This window comes from Girardinichthys multiradiatus, chromosome 4, assembly GCF_021462225.1.
Source record: "Girardinichthys multiradiatus isolate DD_20200921_A chromosome 4, DD_fGirMul_XY1, whole genome shotgun sequence".
Taxonomy (NCBI): domain Eukaryota; kingdom Metazoa; phylum Chordata; class Actinopteri; order Cyprinodontiformes; family Goodeidae; genus Girardinichthys; species Girardinichthys multiradiatus.
Window position 1 is genome coordinate 7,818,839 of NC_061797.1, and position 25,780 is coordinate 7,844,618.

Consider the following 25,780-nt stretch of genomic DNA (forward strand, 5'->3'; position numbering starts at 1 on the left):
TGCAGAGGGATCACAGACTACACATTGGTCAATCAGAATGACTCTCTGAATGGCAAACAAACACACCAGTTGGTGGCAGCAATACATGACATTCTCAGAATCAGTCAAGCAATATTTAGTTTCCACTCTAAACTAAAATGAAAGACATGCAGTTTAAAACACTTTAAGTTTATCCCACAAATGAATCACTTTAATCAGAATTTGAATTGGATATTGATAACTATGTTTTTTACTTCAGTTTTTGTTTTTTAATCTGAAGCTTTCTGTGGTATTCAGAATAACTGTTAATGTTGACTAACTAAAAAAATATTACTTCTACCTTAACAACACTAATTTGGAATTTATGAAATAAACCTTATGATATAAATCTTGAAAGTATTTATCCATGAATTTAGATTTCTTTTTCCCTAAACCCTAACTGAACCACTGACAAAATAACCTTTTAATATTTTGTTTTAATTTTGAAAATATAATTTCAAAGCATTTTACATGTATGTTAAAAGTTTGAAATGCTTGTTATATTTTAATATGACCCTTCATTTTAGATTACAGTGCCTTGCGAAAGTACTCGGCCCCTTTGAACTTTTCAACCTCTTGCCACATTTCAGGCTTCAAACATAAAGATGTAAAATTATAATTTTTTGTGAAGAATCAACAACTGGGACACAATCGGGAAGTGGAATGAAATGTATTGGATGTGTCAAACTTTTTTAACAAATAAAAAACTGAAAAGTGAGGCGTGCAATATTATTCGGCCCCTTTACTTTCATTGCAGCAAACTCACTCCAGAAGTTCAGTGAGGATCTCTGAATGATCCAATGTTGTCCCAAATGACTGATGATGATAAATAGAATCCACCTGTGTGTAATCAAGTCTCCGTATAAATGCACCTGCTCTGTGATAGTTTCAGGGTTCTGTTCAAAGTGCAGAGAGCATCATGAAGACCAAGGAACACACCAGGCAGGTCTGAGATACTGTTGTGAAGAAGTTTAAAGCCGGATTTGGATACAAAAAGATTTCTCAAGCTTTAAACATCCCAAGGAGCACTGTGCAAGCAATCATATTGAAATGGAAGGAGTATCAGACCACTGCAAATCTACCAAGACCCGGCCGTCCATCTAAACTTTCATCTTGAACAAGGAGAAGACTGATCAGAGATGCAGCCAAGAGGCCCATGATCACTCTGGATGAACTGCAGAGATCTACAGCTGAGGTGGGAGAGTCTGTCCATAGGACAACAATCAGTCCTACACTGCACAAATCTGGCCTTTATGGAAGAGTGGCAAGAAGAAAGCCATTTCTCAAAGATATCCATAAAAAGTCTCGTTTAAAGTTTGCCACAAGCCACCTGGGAGACACACCAAACATGTGGAAGAAGGTGCTCTGGTCAGATGAAACCAAAATCGAATTGTTTGGCCACAATGTAAAACAATATGTTTGGCATAAAAGCAACACAGCTCATCACCCTGAACACACCATCCCCACTGTCAAACATGGTGGTGGCAGCATCATGGTTTGGGCCTGCTTTTCGTCAGCAGGGACAGGGAAGATGGTCAAAATTGATGGGAAGATGGATGGGGCCAAATACAGGACCATTCTGGAAGAAAACCTGTTGGAGTCTGCAAGAGACCTGAGACTGGGACGGAGATTTATCTTCCAACAAGACAATGATCCGAAACATAAAGCCAAATCTACAATGGAATGGTTCACAAATAAACGTATCCAGGTGTTGGAATGGCCAAGTCAAAGTCCAGACCTGAATCCAATCGAGAATCTCTGGAAAGAGCTGAAGACTGCTGTTCACGAACGCTCTCCATCCAACCTCACTGAGCTCCAGCTGTTTTGCAAGGAAGAATGGGCAAGAATTTCAGTCTCTCGATGTGCAAAACTGATAGAGACAAACCCCAAGCGACTTGCAGCTGTAATTGCAGCAAAGGGTGGCGCTACTAAGTATTAACGCCAGGAGGCCGAATAATATTGCACGCCCCACTTTTCAGTTTTTTGTTTTTTTTTTAAGTTTGACATATCCAATAAATTTCATTCCACTTCACGATTGTGTCCCACTTGTTGTTGATTCTTCACAAAAAATAAAAATTTTATATCTTTATGTTGGAAGCCTGAAATGTGGCAAGAGGTTGAAAAGTTCAAGGGGGCTGAATACTTTCGCAAGGCACTGTATATATATCTGAGTTTCTTCTCTCATTCTTTACATTCTTTTTTTTTATCACATCCTCTATTTTCCTTTGGCTGTTGGCAACATGTATTTGGGTCAGTAATCAGTTCAAACTACCTGACTAGATTCAAATTCGACACAAAAAAAAATTAAAACGATTTAGAAAATGTTCATGTTGAATCTTTACCTGCTCTCACACAAATAGAGTTTTGAGGCAACTCGCCCTGCCGACCTAAACCATATCGTCACTGCACACTGCTCAGTTGACCTCACCACACCAGAACCCAGCACCGCCCACAGTGGGCAGACTGGGGTCCGAAACCAGGAACAGAAATCCGAACTATCCTGAGAGAAACTAAACACCAGCCCTGACCCCCGAGACCCGACTCCCAACCCCCGCCCAGACCCCAACCAGAACACCTGTTCCTCCTCCTGCCCTCTAACCCCAGATGGCAAACAGGAAACTGAGGTATGGAAAAACCCCAAGCCTACCGCCCAAATGTGTTGTTGATGTGTGTTGTTGTACAGTGTATTTAAAACAGGGGTAAGTGGGGCTGGACAGCATTTCCTGTTCCTGCTTCTAACACTTTAATGGTTTCCTCTAGTTCCTGAATACGTTTTTTTTCTTTTTTCTTCTTATGTAATGAGAATGAAAAAGGTGTGCATTTTGAGATCAGAGAATGGGCTGACTAACAGTCTCTGCTCTAATTCAACTCAAAGGTCCTCTATCAGGTTGCGGTCAACACTCTGTACACGTCTACCAAGATCATCCACACCCAACTTGCTAATCCATCTCTTTATTGCTTGTGTACTGGCATACAATGGTCATGTTGGATCAGGAAGGAGTTGCCCCCAAACTATTTCCACAAAGTTAGGAGCATAAGGTTGTCCAAATTGTCTTGATATGCTGCAGATATAATCTGATCTGATCACAATCCCCCTGTGCATTAAGGTTCAAGGGGAATGTATTTGTACCCATAGATAGATTTGTTTTGCTGGGTTCAAAATACACCTAAACACACTTAAAAAGTAAAAAACGCTTTAACATAACCAGAACCATGAAATTTAGCAGTACTCAAAATGCTCAGGACCCCGGGCCCACCTGGACTCCCTCGTCAGAGGACTCTGGAACTAGAACATGAGGCGGGTCCACCTGGACATCCTCATCCCAGAACTTGGGAACTGGAACACAGGGCATGTCCAACATGAGGCGTGTCCACTTGGACAACATCCTCGGAGAACTTGGGCACAGGAACGTGGAACAGCTCATCCTCGGACCCCTTGGAGAACTCGAAACCAGGAAATTGAGGATGGAGTTGAGTTGAGGAAGGTTGAACAGGAGGTGCACATGGCAGTGAAGCTGAGGATAAAGGAGCAAGGGGTGTAGTTGGTGATGACAAAGATGACATAGCCAGAGATATTGATGATGATGATGACGGCTGCACAACAAGAGTCTCTGAAGAAAATACACCAGACCAGAGAGCAACAGCTACAGCTACAGTTATTGATGTGAGGACTGCTGCTGTTGAAGATGAAAGAGCTGCTGCTGCAGCTAACAAGAACGAGGAAACTGTTGTTGCTGCAGACAAGGACATGGCAACAGCTGCGGTTACTGCTGCCACAGACAACTGTCAGGCAGCAGGTTTAGACCAGAAGTGAACTTAAGTGCTCTTTGAAGGCACGGAGCTGCAGTCATGAGACTAGAAGCGGACTCAGCTGCAGAAAACTGCACAGGAGTTGTGGGCATTATCTTCTTTTGCAGAATGCAGGAGGGTGCTAAACGAGTAGCAGAAGGTGCTGGACAGGTATGGGCTCAGGGATGCTGAAGAATGGCCTGTGACAAAAAGCTGGCTGAGAACCTGGAATTCTTAGATGGAGAGGAGGCATCGGCCTGACCATACAGAAGAGAAATGGAAGCGTCAGCCTGACCGCACTGGAACGGGACGAGAGGCGTCTTTATGATGATGTCGTCTTTGGGGGGAGGAAGAAAAAACAGGAGGTGCAGAAACAGGTAGAGAATGGAGCCGTGACTGGCTTGGAAACCTGCTGACCCTGGCAGAGGAACTGTGAGGCGCCCAGCACAGTTTCCGATGGTGAGGCGAGCTGAAGATGTCAGCATCTTAGACTCTGGGTTGGTGGTTTTGGGACCTACTCAGTAGGAGTTTCAGTCGGACTACATGTGACGTGGACAGACTGCTGTTTACTGATTGGCCATGAGACGAGGTAGTGTAGAGAAAAGTTAATAAAACTTAAGAGCGACTACTATAACATTAAGGACCACAAAGGCTGAAGCGGGTCAAACCAAAATATATTTTTACTATTTACAAATCATAAATCATGCATGAAGGCTGAAAGAAAAGAAAAAGGACACATCAGCTTTCTGAATTACACTCAGACAGGGCGCTGTATTTAATAACATTCTAAATAAGCTGTTCAGCTGCACATACATCTCCTAAAACATAAAAAGAAATACCACCATGAAACACTGTGGGTTCGGAAATTTATTGACGGTCCTTAAGCGAACCAGTGTCTGGAGGAGTAGGGAGCAGGCAGAGAGCAGCTGCCTGTAATCAGACTGTATGCATCGGGTCAAATGAGAGAGGGTCACCTTCAGCCCAGTCAAAGGTCTGCGGTTTTGCACTTTAAAGTCCTTATACTCATTATTGCTATTGCTGAGACAAAAACTTATAAAGCCCAGACTTAAAAGCATCACTTTTCCAGACAGTGACGTCTGTCCTCTGTGCTTCTCCTGCTACCACCCCCCCCCCCATCCCCCCCACCCCACACACACACAAATCAAAATCAATTAGCCTTATTAAAGTGTAAAACAGTTACTCTCCAATAAAACAAACATAATTAAAAGCAATAAAACAGATTCAATAAATGCACAATGAAAGAGGGTATAAAAATGTCAGTTTCCTTAGACAGATGGGCCCTGATGAGCCTTTTTGCACATGGCCTCACAGGTAGCTTTAAAGTTCTTTAATAGTCCCAAGGTATTTCCTAGTAATGCACACTCTCAAAGGCACAATGTTTATATAAGAGGCTTTGTGCCTTTAAGTGCTTCCTTCCACAAACAATAATAGTGTCTTTGGTCTTATCAGCATTCAGTTGGAGGCCATTGAACGAGGCCATTCATCAGGTCAGGGTAATAAATGAATGCACAGCACAAGTGGCATCAAATCACAGTACCTCTCTGACATCCATTAGGCTCCTGAGAGTGAAACATTTTTTTCACAACTGTTTGTTGAAGGACCCGCCATGTCTAGGGGCTTTACAAAACTTTACAGCCAACAAAAGACACATATATGCCATCTGTTTGCTGTTGTAAAGCTTTATATATATATATATATATATATATATATATTATTATATATATATATATGTATTTCAAAGTGGATCATCTTATTCTGCTAGTTTAAAAACTTAGCAAGCCTTTGAAATACTCCGTGATTAATTCATATCTGGTTATACCTTTAAATATTATATACTGCGTATGCACATTTGTCACATGCAAATTTATTCACATTTTATTTGGTGTTGTCTCTTCTCTTAAACTTAAACAATGGGGTTTGACTATTTTTCTTAATGGCTGTCTGTTGGCCACACCCTTTGATACCTTCTGGTGGAGTGATCATGGTGTCACCATGTGCAACATCTCTGAACAAAGCTCTCAGACTTAGAAACACACAGCACCATCAATGAGGTTCTGGCTGTACCATTGTTTCAAGCCTGATCAACTTGCTTATAAATAATTGGTATTGTTTAGCATACTTTCTAATACTTTTTCTTCCATACTTCAATATGCTCAGCATTACTAACTTTCTGTTAGAGACGTTTTTCCATGTTTAATTCTGCTTTACAGTGATCCAAAGTAGGAAATCTTCCAACAACCTGAGCCATATAATGCAGCTGCTCCCTTTCTACAGAGCAATTCTCAGGCCAGTTCATGTTCTGCAGAGATTCCCCCAATGGCACAGCTGTGAAAACAAGATGGTGAGAACTGATGGTCAAGAGACCAAGTCAAGTATGGCGTTTTGGTTGTTCTGATTAGGGAGGTATTCAGGTCTGAGAAGATGACAGACCCTGAAGGTTATTGCAATCCCTGTCTTATATAGAGTGTACTAGAAAGAAGGTTCACCTGCATGATGAGTCAGTAAACTTTCATGATTGATGTATGAATCACTCTTCTACTACGATTCATTCATGCATTCACTCTTTCACATGCTACAGGAGGGTTCCACAACACAACGCCTATAATTGCAGCTCCAAACAATAAACACTTTCCCTCATTTCAAACTGGCCACTTTTGATATCAACTAAATATCAGACTTGTTTAAGTCAAATGTCATGTCGTCTTGTTACTGTTTCACTGTTCTGATAGGACAGCTGAGTCCTCTTTGTCAGTTCATTCTGACAAAAAAACTGCTATTACAAAATGCAAACTAGTATCAACAGCAATTTCAACAGTTCCTGGATCTGAACACAAAGTATGAACAATCTTTGGAGTTTTAAATATCCTGAAGTTAATGGGGAAGTGTAGAGTCAAAGATAACAGACCAGATAAGATAAAGAGCATTATTTTTCAGTTTCCAACTGTTCACTCGTGATATTTACATGTTTGATCTAACAACTTCCCACAGAACTGTAAAATATCACCTGGAATCTATTCTAGTCTTTCTTCCTACCATCACATTGGTTGTGTTCTGTTGTCTTTTCACATAAACAGCAGCAAGAGCTCAGCAATATGCAGAGGTAGGTTATGATCCTTTTTTATGTTTTATCTAACTGGTTATATTATCTAGACTAATAACGCTTATTCATTGAAGATAGATAAATCAAACAGGACACTGGATGATGTTTAGACACTATTTAGACATATTGTAACATTGCAACCACAAACATAAATATATTTTATTGGAATTTTATGTGAAAGTCCAACGAAAGAGGTATACAATTGTGAAGTGAAACGAAAATTATACATGATTTAAATTTTTTTTTACAAATAACAAACTAAAAGATGTGGTGTGCAAAAGTATTCAGCCCCCCTGAGTCAATACTTTGTAGAACCACCTTTTGCTGCAATTACATCTGCAAGTCTTTTAGGGTATATCTCTATCAGCTTTGCACATCTAGTGACTGAAATTTTTGCCCATTCTTCTTTGCAAAACAACTCAAGCACAGTCAGATTAGATGGAGAGCGTTCGTAAACAGCAGTTTTCAGATCTTGCCACAGATTCTCGATTGGGTTTAGGTCTGGACTTTGACTGGGCCATTCTAACACATGAATATGTTTTGTTTTAAACCATTCCATTGTAGCCATGACTTTATGCTTAGAGTCGTTGTCCTGCTGGAAGGCCCAGTCTCAAGTGTTTTGCAGACTCCAACAGGTTTTCTTCCAGGTCTGCCTTGTATTTGGCTCCATCCATCTTCCCATCAACTCTGACCACCTTCCCTGTCCCTGCTGAAGGAAAGCACTCCCAGAGCATGATGCTGCCATAAGACAGCTTATAAAGACAGCTTATAAAGTATAAATAAGTATAAATGTTAAATACAGAACCTAAATATAATTCATTCAAATGCCAACAAAAGCACTGTAACAGCCCTTTACCACCCTGATAGACCTGAAGCCAATTTCATCATGACTTGTGAAACATAAGTAATAAAACTGACCTAGGAGAGTGCTCTGTACTAAAATGTCAAGAATGTCTTTAAAATACTGGAAACAAAATTGAGCCTGCATTGAAAGCAAGAAATAGGAAACCTATAGAAATTCTGACAGTAAAGTAATTTTAAGAAAGTAATTTCTCAAAAACAAAAAAATAAAATCTAGTAAATTTATTTATTTAATTATTTTGCAGAAATTAAACTAATATGTATGTTAAGTCCAAAAATTTAAATCGGCATTGGTAGCTGGGACTTTTGGATTCAACTTTGTTAAACCGTAATCCTCGTCTGATTTGTCATGCTTGGGTGTAAATCTTTATCGATCGGGATTCTTCCGTATTAATCTGCTTTTCCTGTGTTTTTATGAGAGAACCTGCTCAGCGACTGCCTGTGAAGCACATATAGCTTTCAATTAAAAAACAATCGCTGTTTTGACAGGAGGACATTCGGGCTCCTACCCCGGCTGATACTGCTGGTAGGATTTTGTACAATAAATAGTGTGTGCAATAAACATGACTGTAAGCAACGATGCAATACTGCTAATGATAAATCAGGTAAGTTGCTTCATTTGCAACATTAAAGTGGTCCAACTTACGGGTTTGACTGGTTCATGTTTTATTACTGGTTTCCTTTGTACCCACCTTCTACATACTAGCATTGTGTTTGTGGATTGTAATGTATGTATCTAAATAAATAGAATGTAACCATCAACTTTACAGTTTCAAAAGCTGAATGCTGCATGACACTTTACAGCCAAGACATAAAGAACTGGAAAACTTCCAAGTAAACATTAAACTTTTTTAGCATGAAAGAAACATTCTGTGTTAGTAGATAAAATAGTGTATCTCAACACTGTGTCTTTATTGTTTTCACTTCCTTTTCAACCAGGGGAATTAAAAAGCTTGAAAGCATTCTGGAGACAACAGAGGTGAATGAGACAACCCTCATTTCTGTTCCAAATTTGGTAGCTCTCCTAAAGAAGCCCCCTAAAGTCTTCAGGAGGATTGAAATATATGCCAACGACACACAGGTAAATCTGTCAGTCTGTCCATCATTAACATATATATATATATATATATATATATATATATATATATATATATATATATATGTTAATATCCTTGACCGACATAGGCACACATTATTTAATCTTTCTCTTGCTGTATTTCTGCCACCGATGTAGGCGATGACAGACGCGGATGTGTCAAACAGAGTGGTGAGAGTTCAGGTCCCAGCAGCGCTGCTTGCTCTAGTGAATAATACATTTGTGTTCTGTATGATTCAGCTAACAAACGAGGTAAGAGATTAAACTGTCCATGACTGCTCATGATTGGTTTTTTTCTTTAAAAAATGCCGTTCGTGTTGGGTGGTGGAGCATGTCTTGTGCCTGCACTGGGGCAGCTGGCGGGTTCTGCTTGGCCTGGAGCGGTTGGCCTGCCTGGCCCAGTTACCCAGCTGGTGCACGTTTCCCTCTCATGGTCTGACAGGCTGGGGCAGCTGGCGCAGGCGGATGGTTGGGCTGGTTGGGTGGTGGGGTTGTGGGGGGTGTTTTGGATATGATAATGGCAAAGTTCTCTATTGAACCATAGTCTAGACCTAACGTTGCTTTACTGCCACTAGGATTGTACATGTTGAAATGTAATAATTTTAATATGAAAGATTACCGGTTCGGGGTGTGTTCGATATCTGTCTCCTGGTTGGGGACGGCCCTGTGTTGGGCTTTTTCTTGTCACTCAGACAACAGGACACGATTAAAAAAAAAAAAACATTGCTGTTCTTGTGTAGTTTTGCTGCAGTTCTGAAGGCTTAAACTGTTATATTACAGTTTAAAGTAACAGGAAATATTGCAACAATATCTACTTTAGCTTTAATGATTGTTTGCCGTTAACAAGGATATATTTAAAGATGCCTTTAGTGATAAAGTTCAATTTAAAAAAATAACTGCTAAACATTGCTTTAATGGATATTAACACTTCAGGACTTACATTATCATGTTTGTATTATAGTCACTTAATATTTTATAGCTAAGCAGTTGTGCTTTTTATTTTACTTATAAATAAAAACATTATGTGATTTTGTGTTTGATATCAAAGTTTTTAAAACTGAAAGATTTAATACTGTTGTTTGATAAAGGTTATAAATTAACATTAAAATAATCAAATTAACCAAAACATATGGCCAAATCAACACTGGACCACATACAACATGAACTTGCTTCATAGCCATTGGAGTCCCTAGACCTGAATTCTTTATAATAAAAACCTGTGGGATGAGCTGATGAGAAAAGGCCTCTAAGAAAACCCAGGACTCTGGATGATCAAAGGAAGCTCAGTCTGTATGCTCCATCTTTATAAAATGTTATTAAAAAAGTCAGTGCTGTTCTAATAGAGCAAGAACATTGCACAGAGCAAGAAGGTTGCAAAAATAGCAATGCAAATATGTGTGGCACCAGGTGATTTTGTGCAAAAATAAACAAAATAAAGAAAGCAGAAAAAAATAGTTTCTTAGTGTGACATTTTGTTTAAGTAAGATTATGCTACTACATTTCTAACTAGAGGGCTGTAAAAACCTGTCTCTTATCCCATGATTTATTAGTTCTTGAATTGCATTTAGCAGCAACAACTTGGGATACTTCTTTCCACTTAAAAGCCTTGACACTTCAGACTGTTTGCAAATAACAGACTTGGATATGATTTAAACCATAAGTTTATTTTATTTTGTAGACTTCCCTGAAAGACTTGTCCGATTACTGGCTCATCGGACTCAGTGTTGGCAGGAGTGTTGCAGGACTTCAGGAACGAATCAACATCACCATAAATATAGCATCAAGCATAAATGTAACTATGATTTTATTCCCTTGCCCTAATTACAAACCTAAAAGTTATTTAGCTTTATGTTGTCAATAAATGATGGAAGAAATAATATCTGATAATAACACAGTCTAAAACAGGAATACTATTGTGTTACAGAAAAATCTGAAACCTAAGTGTGTGTTTTTAAATACTACAGCAGAGGGTGAGTAATATGACACCTGTCATAAGTAGCAACATAGAGATATTTACTTGTTGAGTCAATAGTTTCCTGCAGCCATTCAATGAGCTAATCTAGACCAAATGTGACAATATTATTAGTTTAACATGTCTCTCTCTCTCTCTTATTTACCAGAGTTCCTTACCAGTACAGAGGGCTGTGAAGAAGTGGAATACAATAAGACGCACGTCACCTGTTCTTGTGACCATCTCACATACTTCGGTGTGCTCATGGTAGGAAACACCTTTTTTATTTTATGCAGATGACAATGTTGTCATCACAAAAACAATATGATAGTCAAAACTCCATTTGTCCATCCACTGTCTATACCTGCTTATCTGTGTATTGTTGAGGTGGGCCTGGTGCGTATCTCTGGGGTTACATCCCAGGTCGCCCGTCTATCACCGGACGCAGAGACAAGCAGGACAAATAACCATGCATTCAGAAATCTAAGGGTAACTCAGAGAGACCCATTAACTAAACACCCCCGTTTTTGGACTGTGGGAGGAAGCTAGAGTATCCAGTGAGAACCCACGCATGCACGGGGAGAACATGCAAACTCCACACAGAAGTGGGGAGCTTTGCTACAAGACAAAAAAATAAACCACTGCGCCGTCATGCAAACTAATTAACACAATAAACACAGCCTTCCCCCAAACTTTTTGCATGTGTCTATTAAAGACAAATATCTTCAGATAAACAAGTTCTCATGCAGTAAATAACAGTGGACGTAATTTAAAGGCAAGAAAAACACAAGTAAACCTAAGCAATCTAAGATATTGCAGCAAACCGAAATGCATCTGTTTAAAATATCCTTTTTTTATTGATCTCAAGTAATATTCACATTATCTGATATATTTAATTCAAGTTTTTTATTATCTGTAAGCCATTGTTATTAAAATTACAAAAAATAAAGGATTAAAATCATTCACTCTACCATGTTATGAATCTATTACAAAATAAGAATTAAGGGAAACAAATTTAAAATAAAAAAAAACAAAACACCAAAATAAAAAAATGTCAATAAATAATAAATATAAAACATAGTAAAATTATTTGTTTTATGTTGTTTCTTTATCACATTTTATTTCCAATAAACTATCCCAAATTCTTATTGACAAACCACCCTACCAGAAATCACATTTTAAGTATGGAGAATGTGGCCCTTAAGTCACTCACTGATTTAGGACTTAAGATGTAATCGTCACTAATTCTTAGATGCATTCGGCATACCTGATTCCCAACATTCGTGAAGTATTCTTAATAGATTCTTATAAGTTGTACTGAATTTGTGGCAACATTTGCGCAAATCGCACAATGCCGTGACTGGATCTTGGGCCGGCACAGATTGGAACTAAAAAAACAATTTTAGCCCATAAAATTTAGAGCATTTTAAAGCAAATGTTAAAAAATTTAAAATGCAGAAAACAAATTATTCTGAACTATTCCTGAAATCAATGTTTATGAAGCTTTTTTAAAGGAGTATTTTAGAATCCTGTAAAAGACTACGGGCTCCCAGTTGAACAATAGCTTAAAGTTAAGCAGACAAGTAGCTCATTAATTAGTTTAGCATGGTAAATAAATATGTTTATTAATTCAGTTTCATCTAACCATTATATCTGAAAAAGAGCACTATTCAGTAGAGTTAATTTGCTTTTTTAAAAAGAGTTGCACATACACTAACATGCCAAAAGGGGGAGCCATCTGATGGCTGAGTTTTTAGGCCACACCACTGGTAAAAAAAAAAAAAAAAACACATCAGGAAAATGATTAACATCTAGTATCTAGGAATCCTTGCATAGGCATTTGTCTCATGTGGTTGTTTTTATAATTACATCTAAATTTAATTAAGTAAACATAGAAGATTTTATTTGGATAAATGCAGATGAGTTTCTAATGCACATTTCCGTTTCTAATAAAAACCAAAATGTAAAGATGGGATGAAACAAAGACAGAACTAATAACAGAACAGTTTAAATGTTTTTTTATGTAGTATTTATATTTACAAATTCATGGAGTATTTTTGTTTCTTTTTTATTATTTGTGTTCAGCTAAATAAGACATAATCAGTAATGTAATGTTGTCATGAATGCCTCATACTTTAAAATTATACCTCTTTAAAAGTTTAAAAACCTATAACAGATAAAGGTAGCAAAGCTAATAAATATTATATTTGTCACTACACAAAACATAAAACTCTAAAAACCCCAAAAAGTATTAAACAAGATCCTATACATCGATGCCAGTGATTTCTGTACCCACTTTGTAAAGTCTATTTCAGTTTAAACATTTTAAATTTGACTACATGTCACATAAAATGACTGAAGTAAAGATTAACAACAGGATGTCAGAGTATATTTTCTCTACAGGTGTCTGCAGACCTCTCACCCAAAGACGCTGAGATCCTGTTCTACATTACCTACATTGGCTGTGGCATCTCTCTTTTTGCCCTAGTCATTGCCGTGTTGCTCTTCATCACAAACAGGTACTGTGTTCTTTCATGATAAATGAAAGCAATTCCTACTGTTGTGCAACAATAATTTTGTTTGGCTATAAATAACTATTAATTAGTGCCCAAGGCACTTGGGCATATAATCAAAATTGCCAAGCTTGGCACCATCTGATTATCAGGAATTAATAGCCAAACAGTTTTCTCGTCCATGTTGTCGCTTATAAGTAAAGAAGACAGTGGTTAATATTTTAAATTGTACTCAATTCTTGTCTTGGTTTTTACGTAAGCTGGAGAGTCATATGTTTGTTAGTGCGCCACCATGTTATATGTACTCACATACCATTCTTGCGAGAACTCAGCAACCACCGCTCTCCTCACCCCCACCCAGCATAACAATTCATTCTTTCTTTCATCCTCTACTTTATGTAACCTAATTTTCTTGTGACCCAATTTGATGATGAAATCTGTTCAGCTGTTCTCACTTACAACAGACAACAACTTCTGTGTCTGACAGAGAAGTCCGAGGAGATGATTCCAAGAAGATCCACATCAGCCTTGCAGTCGCACTGATCCTTCTCAATATACACTTCCTCCCCAGCCAGGCAGTGGCAGCCATGTCCTCTGAGCTTTGTCTTTATGTAGCTCTTCTTCTTCACTACTCCCTGTTGGCCTCTTTTACCTGGATGGCCTTGGAGGGCTTCCATCTCTATCTTCTACTTGTCAAAGTCTTTAACATCTATGTGAGGAGATACCTGCTCAAACTCAGTGTGGTGGGATGGGGTGAGTGGCAACATCTGAGTCTGGAGGCTAAGTGTCTGCGTTCTGAAGTTAAGGAAGCAGTTGTTTTGTTTCAGGTCTTCCAGCGGTCATTGTGACAGTGGTGGTGATCATTGACAAAGGATTCTATGGTCGTACCCCACTGGACTCATCTAATGTGACTAAAGTGTAAGAGGAATAAAAAATAAATGTCAGAACTTAGGAAGTATATTCCGAACTAAACATTAACTCAACTGTTTTGCACCTGCCTTTAATTCTGTGTATATTTGCATATTTCAACTCAACCATTAAATAAAAAGAGGTAAAATGGGCATGAAACTACCCTAACTCAACTCTGCTTTGCTAAAACTCAGTACTTGAGTTGTTTTTTGCTTTATTTTACTGTCTAGGTGTAATTATAGTCTTCACTTTTCTTTTTGTTTTCTAAAATAATTAAAAAATGTTTTCTTTGCTTCCTGTTTGTATAGATGCTATATAACCAATGACAAAGTGAAGATGGTGACCACAGTGGGACTGTTCAGCTTGGTGTTCCTCTTTAATCTAATCATGTTTGGAGTGATAATTAAATGGTTCATGGGGACCTTCTATGGCAAAGAGGTAATTGTAAAATAACTACATTGCATATGCAAGTTATTGATTTCTAATGCCTATGCACACCAAGGACAGGTGAAGCCAATCTCATGCCCTGCATGTTTTAGATGTTTCCCTGCCTTAACACACCATTCAGATGGTAGCAGTTCTCCAAAAGCCTGTTAATCAGCCATCAATTGAAATCAGGTGTGCTGAAGCAAGGAAACATTTAAAACATACAGGGCAGTGTGCCTTGAGGACCAGGGTTGAAAAACACTGCAATATTGTATTTGTAATGAAAAAGAACTCCAGACATCTCTCTCCTTGGCGTCACCCTCCAGCTCATTTTGGGGGATCCCAAGGCCTTCCCAGACCAGGATGTATAGTCCCTCCAGCAAGTTCTGGGTCTGCCCCAGATATTTTCCTAGTGGGACATGCCCAAAAAAACCTCCAAAGGGAGGCGCCAGGGGGCATCATGATCAGAAGCCTGAACCGCCTCAACTGACTCCCTTCCAAGTGGAAAAGCAGTGACTCAACTGTGAGCTCCCCCAGATGACTTAGCTCCTCACCCCATCTCTAAGGCTCTGGCCAACCACGCTCCAGAGGAAGCTCATTTCACCCGCTTGAATTCAGGATCTCCTTCTTTCAGTCATGATAAGGCAGATTATGCCGCCAGGGATTAGTATGCAAGGCTCACCTGCAACCCAACTTGCATATCACTTGATCCCGACATTCCTCTCTAAAAGTGGTGGGTTCACATAGAAGGAGCTTCCTGTAGCTTCTTCAGGCTGAGCCGGCCAAGCCCCATGGGGTTGCTGGCGAGGCCCAGAGTTTCACCTTTGCTTGTGGCCAGCCAAATCATCACATGTTGACAAATTTATTTCTTATTATTTTTCCATAAACTTCAGTTCCTCTGTTTCTATGTTTTGTGTTTTGCAATCAGAAAGGGTAAACTAAATGAAAACATCTTAAAGAGATATCAAGTATGGTCTATTAAACATCGCTTTCTATGTTTTAGAGTAAAAAGAAGTTATTTTTGTTTGGTGTGGCCTTTTTGGGAATTTACTAAACTATTTAGGCATATACAATCTGTTTTACAAGTGACATATAATTTTATGGGAAATTAAAGATAAACAAAAAATAACTAGTTTTTCATGTTCCCTTTGTAATTTAAAAGGTTTGTCAGATATGAAAAAAATGACAAATAATTTAGCTGGATTTGGATTGGTGGAGTGTAAATGGTTCTTGTGTTGAAGCAGATTATCCAAATCCCAGAGTGAAGATCTCCTCAATACTAATTAAGAAGTTGCTGTGTATGATAGGGTCTCTCTAATTTTTTGCAATGACTTTAACCTCCTGTTGGTGATTTTCTCTTTATGTTTGGTGAACCAGCATAGACAGAGTGAGCGTAACGCAGCCAAGAAGAATATCTTCATCCTGCTGTTGCTCATGGTTCTGCTTGGCCTCACCTGGGGCCTGATCTTCTTCTCACTGGGCCACCTGAACACTCCTGTCCTCTACATCTTCTGCATTGTGAACTCTCTGCAAGGTCAGCTTGTTAAGATGTGATCTCCTCTGTTCTATTGGGATGTTCCAGCAAAGAGATCTAAAGTATTTATTAGGGGTGTACACATAAGTCATGGTAACCTTTTTCTGTTTTGCGTCACAGTTCACAGTGGGCATCATATAACACCACGAAAAAAATCCAACAGACACTCATTACTTGTACTGTAGTTCCACTGCACAATGATTCATTTCTGCCTCTTTTTTCCATAACCTGACACAGTTGGTTCGGTGTAGAGCTGGTTGGTGGTTTAACAGTGAAATCTGCATGTTGTGTATGAGCCTTACCTCCTGCACACTGTGTAAAACCTGAGCTTATTTCCTCTCTCTTCTGTATTTTGCAGGTTTTTTTATCTTCGTTTATTTTGCGTTGACTCTGAAAAAGACCAAAGGCTCAGCTACCACGCAAGGCACTGACTCACAAAGTCACACCTCTGAAAACTGAACTCCTCAATGCTTCTTTGTGACTTCTTCTAATCGATATTTTTTCCATCTGTGGTGATTCCTTTTCTTCTTGAAAAGCAAGAAGAATAATCATTCCACTGATTATTCTCATTTATAAAAAAAAAAAAAACAATTATTAGAAATTATTAGTGTTTTTGTATTTATTGATTATTATTTTATTATTTCTGGGTCTGCTTAGGGGCTCCTCTGAATACCTTAAACAACCTGGCATGTTGCTACTGAATAAAACTGAAAAGTTCAGCTTTAATTTAATTTCTTAAAACTCTAATAAAGAAATAAATGCCTTAGACAACAGGGGTGTCCAAAGTTTTTGACAATCTGGCCAAAGTCGTCAATTAAAAATTACTCGCAGTCAAAAAAAACAAAAAAACAACTAGTATCACAAGAAATTTAATTGAATTTAGTGCATGTCTGCCCCCCTCTCTCCACTTACTTTCCAGTCAACTAACTTTAAAAAAAAAAACTGAACAATAAAAGCCACTAGTGCTTGAAAAAACAAAATAGTCAGATTTTTTTGTAGTAAAGAAATTTGTAAATCATTGCAGATCCAAAACTACCCGTACTCGTACTTGTTGTCTTCCGCTTTATCCGGGACTGGGTTGCGGGGGCAGAAGACACCCAGACACCTCCTCCAGCTCCTTCAGGGGGAGCCCAAAGCGTTCCCAGGCCAGCCAAGAGACATAGTCCCTCCAGCGTGTCCTGGGGGGTGTCCTGGGCCTCCTCCCGGTGGGACATGCCTGGACCACCTCCCAAGGAAGGCGTCTAGGAGGCATCCGGTGTAGATGCCTCTGCCACCTCAACTGGCTCCACTCGCTGTAGAGGAGGACCGGTAAATCGAGAGCTTCGCTTTTCGGCTCAGCTCTCTCTTCACCACAATGGACCGGCACAGCGTCCCCATTACTGCGGCAGCTGCACCGATCTCTCTGTCGATATCCCGCTCCATTCTCCCCTCACTCGTGAACAAGACCTCAAGATACTTGAACTCCTCCACTTGAGGCAGGAACTCCCCTCAAACTTGAAGAGGACAAGCCACCCTTTTCCGGTCGAGAACCATGGCCTCGGAGGAGCTGATCATCATCCCAGCTGCTTCACACTCGGCTGCGCACCGCCCCAGTGCATGCTGTTGGTCTTGGCTAGAGGGGGCCAGCAGGACCACGTCATCTGCAAAAAGAAGAGACGAAATCCACTGGTCCCCAAACCAGACCCCCTCCGGCCCTTGGCTACGCCTAGAAATCCTGTTCATAAAAGTTATGAACACGGTGGGAACAACGGTGACCAAGGGCAGCCCTGCCAGAGTCCAACATGCACCGGGAACAGATCCGACATAGTGCCGGCACTGCGAACCAAACTCCTGCTCCGCTTGTATAGAGACCGAATGGCCCCTAATAAAGGGGCCCCTGACTCCATACTCCTGGAGCACCCCCCACAAGGCACCACGAGGGACATAGTCGAAGTACTCCTTCCACCGTCAGATAATGTCCCCAGTTGAGGTAAGCAGCTCCCCACCCCCACTGTAAACAGTGTTGGAGAAGCACTGCATCCCCCTCCTGAGGCGCCGGATGGTTTGCCAGAATCGCTTCGAGGCCAACCGGTAGTCCTTCTCCATGCCCTCACCGAACTCCCTCCAGGCCAGAGTTTTTGCCTCTGTCACAGCCCAGGCTGCAGGACGCTTGGCCTCACACTATCCGTCAGCCGCCTAAGGAGTCCCACAAGCCAATCACAGCCAATAGGACTCCTTCTTCAGCTTGACAGCATCCCTTACTGCCGGTTTCCACCACCGGGTTCGGGGATCCAAAGCAAAAAATGGGTTTTACATGTTTGCCTTATTTAAAGAAAGGTATGGTTGGAGAAAACCCCTTGCCTCTCCTGATAGATCTTTTACAGTGCCTTGCGCAAGTATTCGGCCCCTTTAAACTGGTCAACCTCTTGCCACATTTCAGGCTTCAAACATAAAGATATAAAATTCTAATTTTTTGTGAAGAATCAACAACAAGTGGGACACAATCATGAAGTGGAATGAAATTTATTGGATGTGTCAAACTTTAAAAAAAAACAAAAAACTGAAAAGTGGGGCGTGCAATATTATTCGGCCTCCTGGCGTTAATACTTTGTAGCGCCACCCTTTGCTGCAATTACAGCTGCAAGTCGCTTGAGGTATGTCTCTATCAGTTTTGCACATCGAGAGACTGAAATTCTTGCCCATTCTTCCTTGCAAAACAGCTCGAGCTCAGTGAGGTTGGATGGAGAGCGTTCGTGAACAGCAGTCTTCAGCTCTTTCCACAGATTCTCGATTAGATTCGGGTCTGGACTTTGACTTGGCCATTCCAACACCTGGATACGTTTATTTGTGAACCATTCCATTGTAGATTTGGTTTTATGTTTTGGATCATTGTCTTGTTGGAAGATAAATCTTCGTCCCAGTCTCAGGTCTCTTGCAGACTCCAACAGGTTTTCTTCCAGAATGGTCCTGTATTTGGCCCCATCCATCTTCCCATCAATTTTGACCATCTTCCCTGTCCCTGCTGACGAAAAGCAGGCCCAAACCATGATGCTGCCACCACCATGTTTGACAGTGGGGATGGTGTGTTCAGGGTGTGTTCAGGGTGATGAGCTTGTGGCAAATGTTAAACGAGACTTTTTATGGATATCCTTGAGAAATAGTTTTTTTATTGCCACTCTTCCATAAAGGCCAGATTTGTGCAGTGTAGGACTGATTGTTGTCCTATGCACAGACTCTCCCACTTCAGCTGTAGATCTCTGCAGTTCATCCAGAGTGATCATGGGCCTCTTGGCTGCATCTCTGATCAGTCTTCTCCTTGTTCAAGATGAAAGTTTAGAGGGACGGAGGGTCTTGGTAGATTTGCAGTGGTCTGATACTCCTTCCATTTCAATATGATTGCTTGCACAGTGCTCCTTGGGATGTTTAAAGCTTAGGAAATCTTTTTGTATCCAAATCCGGCTTTAAACTTCTCCACAACAGTATCTCAGACCTGCCTGGTGTGTTCCTTGATCTTCATGATGCTCTCTGCGCTTTGAACAGAACCCTGAGACTATCACAGAGCAGGTGCATTTATACGGAGACTTGATTACACACAGGTGGATTCTATTTATCATCATCAGTCATTTGAGACAACATTGGATCATTCAGAGATCCTCACTGAACTTCTGGAGTGAGTTTGCTGTACTGAAAGTAAAGGGGCCGAATAATATTGCACGTCCCACTGTTCAGTTTTGTATTTGTTAAAAACGTTTGAAACATCCTATAAATTTCATTCCACTTCACAATTGTGTCCCACTTGTTGTTGATTCTTCACAAAAAAATTTAATTTTATATCTTTATGTTTGAAGCCTGAAATGTGGCAAGAGGTTGAAAAGTTCAAGGGGGCCGAATACTTTCACAAGGCACTGTATTCTGGAAGCAAGACTGGTAGTGAGCAAAAGAATCACAGGAGAAGAAAATGTAATAATTCAACTTTATTAGATCAGAAAAAGTTAATTTACAGATTATTTGGATACGTTGACCTTTTTCACTCCACTGAATGCAGTTAGCTTGTTCGAAGCCAAAAAGGATAAAAAGTACAGTAAACACAGTTCCTTTATTTAAAGCATAGGTCTTCTTTTGAGTAAAAGTCACTGGATAAATGTGGTCCTTTTTACTATGAAATTAAAATGCAAAAAGTGGGGTTATTAAAAGACTATTTTGTGTTGTACCTAACATGTTCCCTTGCATAAAGGTTTTAATTGGGTTGGCAATAATATTACATATTAATTAAAAATAAAATATCTCCGTCTGCATCAACCACCTGTGCAAACAGGCAATTCTTTTATTATTCTTGAATCGGATGGCCAGTCAAAATCAGTCCAGGAGCCACAAATGGCCCCCAGGATGTACTTTGGACACTCAAAATATTATGAGCTAAAAGCTTTGACGTGAAGCATGTCCAACTGCTCCACAGACAATGACAGAATCAGAGCAGAACTCAATGGCTTGTTAGTTTTTTACACACTCTAATTTTGACATCTTTTTTATCATCTGAGGCAACTGGCCCAAGTCAAACTATGTGTTTCACGGCATAATTTTGAGATATTAATTCATACTTTTATTACGACTCGGTTAGATTATGTCGAAGAAGGATCTTGCGTCGGACCAAAGTGCAGACAAGAGCTCGGTAGCCGCATTATAGTTTATTCTCAAAGGGGTCAAAAACGTAACAAAAACACTGCAGGTACTATCGCAAAAACGTAGCATAAGCGAATCATAAACAAAGCATAGACGTGGTAGGGAACGGGGTAGTAACAGAATAACAGAAGGAACCAGCAACGAACAGAGACACCAAACCAACTAATATACTGGGGAAAGACAAAGGCAGGTAATCAAGGGAACTGAGAACAGGTGCGACAAGGAGGCAGGGAAGGAGCAGGAACAGGTGAAACAAATACAAAGGCTGAGGAAGAGTGAAAGGACAGAAAACACAAACTAAGCAAGAGAATAAATCAGAGGAGGAAATAAAGAACTAGAATAACTATGAACTAAAGTAAACAGAGAAACTAGAGTGGAACATAGAAACAATAACATAAGAAATAAACAAAGAGCCATAAGGAGAATCTAAATTACAAAATAAACCATCACAAGAACCCACGAAGTCCAAAATGTCACTCCATGACAGATTATTGCAATGGTCTTTATGTTGGGCTGAGCCAGTCTTTAATTAAACAACTTCAGCTGGTTCAAATGCTGCTGCTCGCCTCTTAACTGGTAAAAAGAAACATGAACATATCAGTCTTGTTTTGGCATCTCTCCACTGGCTTCCGGTTCGTTTGCGTATTGATTTTAAAGTTATTTTATGTGTTTTTAAGTGTTTATATGGTCTTCCCCTCAGTATCTGTCCGACCTGATTCAAATGTATGTTCTCTCACGCTCTCTCAGGTCGGTTGATCAGTTACTGTTGGTTATCCCTAAGTCAAAAAAGAAGTTAACAGGTGACCGAGCCTTTTCAGTTGCTGTCCCCAAATTTTGGAATAGGCTGCCATTGCTAATTAGACTGGCAGACTCACTAGCTGTTTTTAAGTCCTCTCTTAAAACACATTTTTTTCTCCTTGGCTTTTAACTAAGTTTGACATTTTGGCTCTTATTCTTATTTTTTTATTCTTCTTATTTTATTAATTTACATATTTTTATTAGTTTGTTTTATATTGTTTTTATGTTTTATTAGGTGATTCTAGAATTGTTGTATTTATGCTAGATCTGCTAAGCATTCATTTATTATATACGTTTTATCATTGTGTACAACACTTTGGTCAACGGTGTTGTATTTAAAGTGCTTTATGAATAAAGTTGTATTGTATTGTATCTTTTTTCTACCTTAAACATATGTGTTACACCTTCATTAAAAACTGTTTGTGCTGAACTGTTTCAGAGGGTGTTGAAGGGGTTAAGACAGTTACAATATTAGAGTAGGTTGCAGATGATTATGCAGTTGTCAGGTGTATCAGAGATAATGAACAAACTGTGCACAGACAAGTGGGGCTTGGTAAGGGAACAGTGATAGCATCCTTAATGGCAACGAAACAAAGGAGATTATTGGAGATATTCTAAAAAGCTGGAATAAGTCAAATACCATTTCCATCTTCTGAGATAATATAGATTACGATGCTCAGACATGAAAACCAATTTCAAAAAGCTCTCTAAACACTGTTCTTAATGTGAAGACTACATGAAGTTTTGAGGTCTACTGACCATGCAGAAAGTTGGTGACCTTTGCTCACTTTTCAACAAACCTATTGTGATATGACATCTTTCTAAAACTAGCAATAACTTCACAGAACTTCACTTTAAAAAATATGAACTAACCGTTTAAGTAGGTATATCAGATGTCGATGAACAAATCACTCAAGAACAATACAACAGTAAAGTGGGAGTGCATGGCACAGATAGAGATGACCCTTTCGATTAGCTTCAAGGTCCTGTTGTTCTCACTCAATGTTCCTGTGAAAGTATTACAAGAAGGCCCGTCTCGGCTAGTCTGAAATTCACAGACCCCAGGTGAATTTGTGTTTCTGTACCAAAAACTAAGACGCACCTGCAGTGAATATAAACAATGACAGACAAAACGTTAATATTCCATACTGGTATTTTTGTCATGGTATTACTGAGTGGGATCATGTTCATGTTGATGTCATAACTTACAGAGCGCCACACTAAACTGTTAAACATTCATGGAGCTGTATTAGCTCTATAAAGATTATTTGCATAAAACACATGCCTCTGCTGCCTGAAGCACAACAACATCTTTGTTTTGCTTGAAATGTCCCAATGAGCTCACTCAGTCATCAGTTCTTGCTGGTTCCTCCTGTTAACTTTATAGGATAAAGCCATTCTGTCGTCTGAAGGCTGAGGTAAGTACTTGTTCTCTCTGTTGGATTTCTATTAATATTTAGAACATCTTAAAAGTAAAAAGGGTTATCTGATTACACTGTGTTACATTGCATCATGTAAAACATTAAGTCTTGAGGTCAGTTTCTGATTATTGCTCTGCGATATCTGGGCTACTTTATTTTGGTTTGAAATTTATGCATTTAAACCAACCAAGTCAAAAATAATTCACACCTTTCTCAATAGTCAATGGGAAGATCTTTATCTGCATTACAGCAATCAAACCCTTCTTATAATTGTTCATCAATCGTGTGTTTCCATTGGGTTTTTTCTATTTATCTTGTGGATGACCTTGCCATGACCCTAATCTTTTCAGGTCAGACCTCTGGATGGGCCACTTCAAAATGTTTTATGCCTAGTCAGAAGAAACATGTTGGTAATATTAAGAAAAAATGTTTAAACCTAAATCTACCAGGTGTATGAATTATATATAAACTGTACTGTAAACAGTCAGGAGAAGAAATTAAGATACTGAGTAGTAGTTCAGTTTTTTTTTTTTGTAAGAAATGTTCGCCAAGAAAGTTCTAATCTGTTTTTATTTATAAATTGAAAGAAAACTGATCATTTTGGAGGTAAGAAACACAAAAAATAATCCTGATTATACAAAAGATGAAAATCCCTCAGTGAGATGCTTCCTGTTGCCATCTACCAGGCTCTGACATCACTCTGAGGAAAGCTTGCCCCACTTCTCACTTTCAGTGCAGAGATGAAAGGTTTCCTACATGTACAACCTGTTTTAGGTCAACCCACAAACTTTCAGTGAGATCAGCCCAAGACTTTCCACTTCTTAATTCTGAGCCGGTCCACAGCTATGCTTTGAGTTATTATCTTGTTTTAGGGTCCAGTTCTGCTTTAGCCATCACTTTTATTATAGATGGTCTCTCGCATTTTTCTCAAGCATCCTCTGAAACTTGATAGAATTAATTCTAGATACTATGATGATGAGTTGCCCCTGCTGCATTGACATTGTCAAGAAATTTGGGGTGTGTCCACAGAACCATTAAACATGGTCAAATAGTCAACAGGGTCACAAGAAACATGTTGAGAAAAGAAGATACAAACCGTCTGTGCTGTGCCCTTAACCTCTAGCAGCCGATTGCCACAAATCAGCCGCTAGTGGCTAAGGGCATGGCCCACCGTCTACCAGCTGATCGCTGCAATCGAGACATCAGCACACCAGGAGGGCTTCTCTTTCCAAGTTAACCCAAATTGCACATTTTATCCATAAAACTACTGGTTTGACAGCTCAGACACTTAATGTGCATATATTTTCTTTTAGTATTATTGTTAGGTAGTCATATTTATCCCAATTGTGTAGTATAGTACTAGTTAGGTAGGGGAAGGTTTTTGGAACAGAATTGTGGTATATCAGGGCTATATGGTTTCAATAAATTTTCAAATATATGTTTTGTATATATATATATGTTTTGTATATATATATATATATATATATATATGAGAGACGCATTTGTGTTTATTTCGTGCAAGAGTGATTTATCTGTAAAATAAGGTGAAAGTTCCCCCACCTTCGGTGAAGTGGTTGATTAAACAGTGACATTTAGTGGTTTTTATTAATAATTATCAATAGTTAATGATAATTTACTAATTGAAATTCTGAATTATGATTTCTAATTTCAATTTTTGATCAATATTAATTAATCAATTATCATAATCCTTACATCATACATTCTGTCATAAATGCAAAACAGGCAAATAAACTACATAATGTGTGCCACTTTTACATTCAAAGTCATAAAACCAAATATGTATTTAGAATAGCATGCAAAGTTCCTCAAAAGTAAAATTAAGAGCATTGTAAATCTAAAACATGACATTCCTCACTTCGCTTACAAAGTGTGCTAAACTTCTGCAAACATGTAAACTGTGGGTCTCTCACAGATGGAAAGCAGCAAGCTGGAGTCAGCATGAGAGCTCAAATACCACATGGATGCAAGGTGTAAATATATATAAATATATGGTCTGCATCCATTTCAAAGCGAACATATTAGACATATATAAGCATATTAGACTTACATATGTCTACCGCACACTTTTACCATCCCTTGATGCTACACAAAGGCAGGGCCATTCACTGATGCGTGGACATCTCAACTTCAGTGGTTAAACCAGCAACTTACCACATCTGGGGGGGAACCATGACATGGCCACCTTCCTCACCTGACATAAACCCTAATGAGAGCTAGTGGGCCCTTCTTAAGCAGCAGAATTTCATGAGTGGAAAGCTTATGACTGTTTCTGAAAAGAAGGCTGGCCATATTGGTCAATGACTTATTTTTTTAAAATAAATGTCATAAATAGGTATTTATAAATGTTTAGTTTATTGAAGTTGTCACAAATAAAAATAGACAAGTGATATGAGAATATTTTTATGTCATCGCTTAATAAATTTGCAAACTAAATGGCCAATAGTTGTGCAGTTATCCCCTAAGAAAATCACAACCTCACCTTTAGTTGCACAAATATTCAGGTTGGGCTTTTTACCATTTTGGATTATTACAATTCATCCTCATAAATCCAACACACAAAATACATTATATTATTTATATAGTATGAATTTTAAATAAATTAGGTAAGCAAAGGATTATATAGATGTTCTTTTATTCTTTTTTTTATTCCATACAGAGCAAAA

At 39.0% G+C, this 25,780-nt stretch overlaps 1 protein-coding gene across 1 annotated transcript; it reads left to right on the forward strand.

Annotated features, from left to right (window-relative positions):
• Positions 1–13,855: 13,855 nt before the first annotated feature.
• Positions 13,856–16,717, forward strand: LOC124866569 (adhesion G-protein coupled receptor G2). Its single transcript, XM_047362413.1, has 5 exons — positions 13,856–14,102; positions 14,177–14,267; positions 14,567–14,696; positions 16,062–16,218; positions 16,577–16,717. The coding sequence occupies exons 1-5, from the start codon at positions 13,937–13,939 to the stop codon at positions 16,675–16,677; spliced, it is 645 nt and encodes a 214-aa protein (XP_047218369.1). The 5' UTR covers positions 13,856–13,936; the 3' UTR covers positions 16,678–16,717.
• The last annotated feature ends 9,063 nt before the right edge of the window (positions 16,718–25,780 follow it).

Coding starts and splice junctions, on each gene's coding strand:
- LOC124866569 (XM_047362413.1), top strand. CDS start 13,937: ATGTCCTCTGAGCTTTGTCTTTATGTAGCTCTTCTTCTTCACTACTCC. Junction 14,103..14,176: donor ACTCAGTGTGGTGGGATGGG/GTGAGTGGCAAC, acceptor GTTTTGTTTCAG/GTCTTCCAGCGGTCATTGTG. Junction 14,268..14,566: donor TCATCTAATGTGACTAAAGT/GTAAGAGGAATA, acceptor CTGTTTGTATAG/ATGCTATATAACCAATGACA.